The sequence below is a fragment of the Geospiza fortis genome, unplaced genomic scaffold (genome assembly GCF_000277835.1).
Source record: "Geospiza fortis unplaced genomic scaffold, GeoFor_1.0 scaffold1532, whole genome shotgun sequence".
Classification (NCBI taxonomy): Eukaryota; Metazoa; Chordata; class Aves; order Passeriformes; family Thraupidae; genus Geospiza; species Geospiza fortis.
In genome coordinates this window covers 362,349-368,689 of record NW_005054627.1, presented here as the reverse complement: position 1 = coordinate 368,689, position 6,341 = coordinate 362,349, and the positions used below count along the sequence as shown (strand labels likewise).

The window sequence follows — 6,341 nt, the reverse complement described above, 5'->3', positions numbered from 1 at the left end:
AGCCAGTGGAGCCTGTGGTTGGGAGCACATCTGGTTTTAAAGCTCATTCTGCACTGACAGCTGTGTTAAAACTCAGCCTTTCTGTGCTTCACTTTACCAGTCTGAAATAGGCATTTCTGTCTAAACATACTCAGTTCTTAAGCTGTTACTCTTTTTTCATACATTCTGAGCAATACTGACCAGGCTGGACAGGGCTTGGAGCAGCCTGGTCTAGTGTAAGGTGTCCCTGCCCATGCCAGGTGTTGGAACTGGATGAGCTTTAATGTTCCCCCCAACCCAAACCATTCCAGGTTACTGTCTTGCAGCCTGAATTTACCTTTTCTCCCTGCTAATTGTTTCAAGAATTACTGACATGGGTGGAGAAAAGGTTTGGTCACTTCTTGATGGCAGGCTCAGTGTCAGAGTAAAGCTGAAGGTGTGTTACACAGAGCTCTTGTTTTAAAGGAGCAAATGGTTCAGCAACAGACTGCTGAGGACCTGAACTGTTGTTGGAAATACTGCAGGCTTTGAAAACTGACTGGGTTTCATCTTCTCTTTGTGTCCCTTTAAATCCTGAGCCATTCTTCCCCTTCTCCCAGGTTGCTGAAGCTGTTGCAACGTTCCTGATCCGTCACAGGTTTACAGAGCCCATTGGTGGATTCCAGTGGTAAGGCTCCATGGAGTTGTGTCCCTGAGCAGGGCTCCTGCTCTCACTGCCTGTCTGGCTCTCGAGGTGGGAGGCTGGAATTTTAGCATGGTGCTAAAAACCACAGATAAACAAACAGCTCTGAATCACAGCCAGTAATACACTCAGTGTTTGTGTTCCTTCTACATTTCTCACATATTTACGTGTGCTGATGAAACCTCCTTCCTTGGAAGGGAGGAGCAAAGCAGATTTCTTTCCTTATAGCCTGCCAGAAAGCAAAATGACAAATTTTATGGCAGTTAGCTTAAATAATATTTCATTAAGTAACCAAGGCCCTGTGTTGTGGAAACAACTTGCATCACACTCCCTTGACCAAGAAATACTGGTGAGATGAGGCAGGTAAAGCTATGTGCTTCACTTTGCAGACTTTCCATACTTATCTCACGTGTTTTCTGATCAAAATGGCCTGTGGAAGCCAGGCCCCTGTGATCAGCCAGGCAGTGAGAGAAGGGTGTGATTGATAAGCTTGATAGTGTAGGTTGATGTGTAAATAGGGAGAGAGGGAGAAGACCTAAGGACTTTACAGCTAAATTTAGGTTGTCACAGAGTTTGCAGAGAATACCTTGATGCTAACATGGAGTCTTTCTTCCGTTCTCTTTTGTGCCTCCTAGTGTGTTTCCTGCTTGTTAATATCCTGGTGTTCTCCAGCACTGATTCCCATTGTAAATAAACTGCACCAGAGGCCACTGTGATGTATCCATATCCTCTCATCTCCCAGCCCAGCAGCAGTGAGAAGTTGGTGTGAGATTCATCCCCTAGAACTAGCTCTCCAGAATATCCAAATTCTTAGGGACTTCCATGCTGGGAAGCAGCTTCTACTGAAGACCATGAAAAGCTCTTCAGGCCCTTGGAACTGGGATCCTCTTCTCTGCTGCCACAAGGAAAGACCTCCTGGAATCCCATGTAGTCAGTCATACCAACCTCCACCGATTCTCAGGCTTCCTTGGACCCAGCTGCAGAAGGGCTGTTGGCAGTCCAGATCCACCCAGGGCATTGCAGCACAGCCAAAGGCTTCGGGATTTCTCCCTGGAATCACTGAATCATCTTGGAAGTGCCCCTTAGATTTGGGTTTTATACATACACTTTTTTTCCCCCTAAAGCAGACGAGGAATCGGCTTCATTGGGAGCTCGGGTTTCATCTCACCAGCGCCAGCCTTAGGGGTTAAGCTGTGGGAAAAGCCTGGAGGCCACTGTCCTGGGCAAAGCTGGATGGGACTGTGAACCAAAAAGGCAAGAGGGGGACTGTGAGCTCCATTTCAGAGTCTTGCAGTTTGTCAGGTGCTCGTTGCAAGTCCTCTCTGGGAAGAAGAGCCTGAATAACTCCATCGACTACAGACACATCCCAGGCCAGGGGACTCTGAACCTGCACTTGTGGGGAAGACCCAGGAGCAGCAGGGACAATGTGATCAGCAGGCAGTTTGTCTGTTTTCTGCCCCTGGAATGTGTTTGTTCTTCCCTTCTTGTAGCTGCCACACACAGCTGGGCAGAGATCAGCGCCTTTGGGATGGAAAAACATGGAATGGGCTGTAGGAAGAACCCTGGGAGAGCTTGGAGTCAGTCCTGCTGATGTTGATGCAGAGGTGTAGGCAGCTGTTCTCCCCAGTATTAGAGGAAGGACCCTGTTTCCACTGTTGCTTCCTAGATCATTTCTCTGCCTGCCTTCCAGAATTCCATGTGCACAGAGAGCTTTTCTTCAGGGTTCAGTTATCCACAGACAGCTCCTGGGCTTGCTTTCACCTAAGAGTCACTTTTGAGTGTAAGAGCAGACATGTTTTGGAGCAGTTTTCCTGAGTATTTTGCTGGTGGATGTGTGAAACCCCCTTTTTTTTGCCTGGTGTCCATAACCCCTTGCTGCTGTCCAATGATTTTAACCCTGCTCTGCTGAGGCAAAGTTCTGTGGTGATTTGGGAGCTGCCCTGTGCATCCCATGACAAGAGCCATCAGGAATCCTTGGCACTTGAGCGGTGCAGGTGGGACAGTGTTTGACCATGGAGCTCCACTTAGCTGTGACTCACCGGGCACAGCAGCCGTGGTGGCCTTGCTCCCTGTCCCTTCCCTGACACATCAGGTTGGGAAGCGCCTGCAGTAGAGACAGGACAGCCTCATTCCAGGGAGGAATGCCCTCCTGGCACTTTGGCCGTGGCACTCAGGTGTGACAGGAGCAACTGGTGGCTCTCTGCACTCCCCTCTGTGAGTCACCGTGTTGATGCATTGATTTGATGTAATTCCACCCCGGTCTAGTTCCTGATGAATTCAATGGATCTTCAGTAGTCAAGATGCAAAACAGTTCTTTCCCCAGCCGTGTCCCCAGAATGGCCAAAATCCCCTTTTGCAGGAGACTCCTTGGTTCAGATGGTTAGGGATGAACTAATGCAGCGTGTCTGTCCAGTCTCACTGCCCAGAATCGTGCTCGTGAATGATCTGGTGAAGTCACATTCCTCCCTGGTGAAGTAACGTGGAGAGCCTGACTTGGAGTGAGTGATTCCTCGGTTATCCCTCTGATTTGTGAGCTCGTCACAAAGCCCGACCAAACAGAGCCCTCGTGGAAAGCCAACCAGTTCTGTATTCTGCAGAAGCACCGGGAAAAGGAATGATTCCTGCAATCCTGTGGGCTGCCTGGGAGTCTGTTTTGCTGTTAGCATTGAGTGAGTGAAAAGAAAATAAATATTTCAAGAGCCTGTTGAAGTGACTGGTGCGTCGCTCCGTGCCAGCTCCCAGCCCTGCCCAGGTGCTGTTCTGGGACTCCTGTGGGGCTGGATTAAAAAGATGGATTCCAGGGACAGCAGCAGCACTGTGGGGGTGGGTGGAAGGGAAATTCCTTTCGGCTCTGTCAAGCCATGCACATTTTTGAGACTGTGCTTTTGTCTGAGGAGTATTAATGCTCCTGCTGCAGTTTCCAGGGGGCTGGAGGCTGGGATAAATGGCATTTGGTGAAGGATACACGGGCTGTAGTAAAAGTGACTGCAGAGAGAAGGAGTCTTCTCTCTGGCTCACGAGAAACAAGGACACAGAGAAATTCCTCCCCAAAACTCCCAGCTTTGCATTTTTCCTGCAGCCTTTTGATTACTTAGAAACCTCTCTTGGTCTTGTTTCACTTGTTGGATTGAGGATCCTTCCAAATGGAGGATCCCAAGGTTGGGCAGGAGCAGGAGATGGACTTTGCGATGCTGGTCTGTTGCAGGCTTCATTTCAATTGAATAAATTACATAAATAAATGTCTGAGACCTAGGATGGGTTTTGCCAGATTATGTGTACTGGACAAAGCCATCAGAGATTTACAGATGACTGGAGCATTGGGATTGTTGGGAAAAGATTATTTCCTGTATTGCCAAAGCAGGTACTCTTCAACCCTTAAGTAAGGAATTAAACTCAGGCCTGGGGCTGTCCAGCCAGAATTTTCCCCTCAGATTGTGACAGGGGTGATGCAGCAGTAGGTAAAATTATCATTTTTTCCCCTTTTGGCCAGGAAAAGGCTTGGACAACCTGAGGAAGCCCATTCCAGCCCTGCTTTCCGTGTGCTTGTGATTTGCAAGCAGCGTTGGGATGATTTGCAAAAGGCAGAGCTGGGCAACACAGACCTTCCAGAATCGCCCCAGGAGGGTCTATTGGGTATTAGGAATAAGTTTTTTTACAATTTAGGCCCTGGCACAGGGTGCCCAGAGCAGCTGTGGCTGCCCCTGGATCCCTGGCAGTGCCCAAAGCCAGGCTGGATGGGGCTTGGAGCAGCCTGGGACAGTGGGAGGTGTCCCTGCCATGGCAGGGGTGGCACTGGGTGGGCTTTAAGGCTGGTCCCTACCCACATTATTCTGATTCTGTGACTTTAGCACTGACATTTTTCCTCTTCTCCACTACTGCCTTTTCTTTTGGGAGCAGGAAGGCCTGGGGAAAGGGCTGTGTGGAGAGCCTGGCAACCAGCCATCCGCTGCTTTCAACTGGTAATCCACACTCTTGGAAATCCAGACCTGCATCTTTAGGCAAGGGCAAAACCTCGAGTTGATGGCTTTTCACTTCCAAGAGCCCCTGTCCCTGGTGCATTGTCCCCAAGGCTGGTGCTCTGCTCACAGGCTGGAAGTGCCCTTTGTGTTGCCCAAAGCTGCATCCCTCAGTTGTGCCGTCTGTCTGTCTGTCCGTCTGTCAGTGCTGCCCCCTCAGCACTGTGTCCGTGTGGCATCCGACACAGCGGGAATGGGACTGGCTGTTTGCTCCGAGTTTTGCTGTTTCCAGAAGGAAAATGTGTGTGTGTGAGTGTGTTGGTGTGTGTGGGTGTCAGTGTCAGTTCTCTGGAGACCACACACCATGTCCCATGTCAGCCTCTTCCTGCTCTTGTCCTGTTCTGTGTCCATCTCCCTCGCCTACAAATAAAGCATTTGTGAAAAGCCTGGTGTAGGAATTCCTGCTTTCCCTTTAGCTGTGATGCTTGGGCTCCTTGGAGCAGCCTGTGGAGGAAGGGGGTTGATCCAGCTGTTCCTGCACCAGACCCAACCACTGGGTTTTTCTGGTGACTCATGGAAGCCTCTTGTCATCCAAAATGCTCCACCATCCCTTCCCTGCACCCCAGTGTGGGGAGGAGGGGGGAATTTAGCCACAGCTTTCACTTTTCCCCCTCCTTCCTGTGACCAATGACTCCCATATGTGCAGAAACATCTGGAAGTAATAAATGGGCTGGCGAGTAACCTGTGCTCTGTTCAGCCTTCTCTGCATCCTGCGGTGTTTGTTCCTGACTGGGATTGGGAGAAATGGGAAGTCTTGCAGGCTGTTTTACATTCTGGCAAGTTTAACAGCCCCAAAGGGCTGCTGGAGCCTCTGGCCTTGCCCAGATGCTCCCTGCAGCTCAGCCCTATCCCTGTGTGCCCATGGAAGGGTTAATCCAGGCTGGACGAACACAGCCAAGGAGTGACAATGGCGCATTTCTGACCCCAGAGCAAGGAGAGCCTCGGGAGAGCTCTGCCTTCTGCTTCTATCCCCTCCCCGATTTCTGTCCCTTCCCTTCCCAGGCCAGGAGGTGATGTGGTGATCTCCCTGGAAAGCTGGGTTTCCATCCCGGAGGGTTTGAATCTCATCCAAATGCCACCTAGATGAGTGTCCCGGTTTAGAGACAAGTTTAGGAGAAAAACGCTCTGGAAGGAGTGTTTCCTCTAAAGAAAGGGCTCAAACAATCCCTTTCTGCCAGTAGGAAGTTAACAGCAGTAGGTGAAAGTGAAAAAAAAACCCAAATCGTTTATTCCCAGAGTGCCCACACGGCACAGGAAAAACAAACTGAATAAATGCTTAATATTGAATTGTCCGCCCTTAACACCACTGCCCCCCCACCCCCGCTGGATAGAAACAAAACCAAATGAAATGAAACGGAACGAAACGAAACAAACAAAACTAAACAGACCAAAACATACCAAACCAAAACAAATTTTAAAAACCCCAACAAAACAGAACAAAATCCCAGGAAAGGGGGAAAAGCCCACAAGGGCCGCGGTGTGGTGGGGAGGGAAGAAAATGGCGGCGGCTCCCGTCCCGGGGAAGGGGAACACAAAGGGGGCCCGCAGCACCTCGGGCTAAACACAGGGAACCTGGTGGATTTATGGCGGTGTCCCCTCGTCACTGCACATGATGCCGCTGCATTCGGTGTCCTTTCTCCGGCTGGCTCGGCTGTGCCGAGTTT

General features: G+C 50.2%; 1 protein-coding gene across 1 annotated transcript in view; it reads left to right on the top strand.

The window, feature by feature from the left end:
* The window catches only part of PPME1 (protein phosphatase methylesterase 1), a 12,597-nt gene extending 7,533 nt beyond the window's left edge, over nucleotides 1-5,064 (top strand). The window contains exons 12-13 of the mRNA XM_014311019.2: nucleotides 579-646; nucleotides 1,297-5,064. Of these exons, the coding sequence (XP_014166494.1) occupies nucleotides 579-646; nucleotides 1,297-1,315 (87 nt within the window). The 3' untranslated portion in view covers nucleotides 1,316-5,064. The remainder of the gene's footprint in view (nucleotides 1-578; nucleotides 647-1,296) is intronic.
* The last annotated feature ends 1,277 nt before the right edge of the window (nucleotides 5,065-6,341 follow it).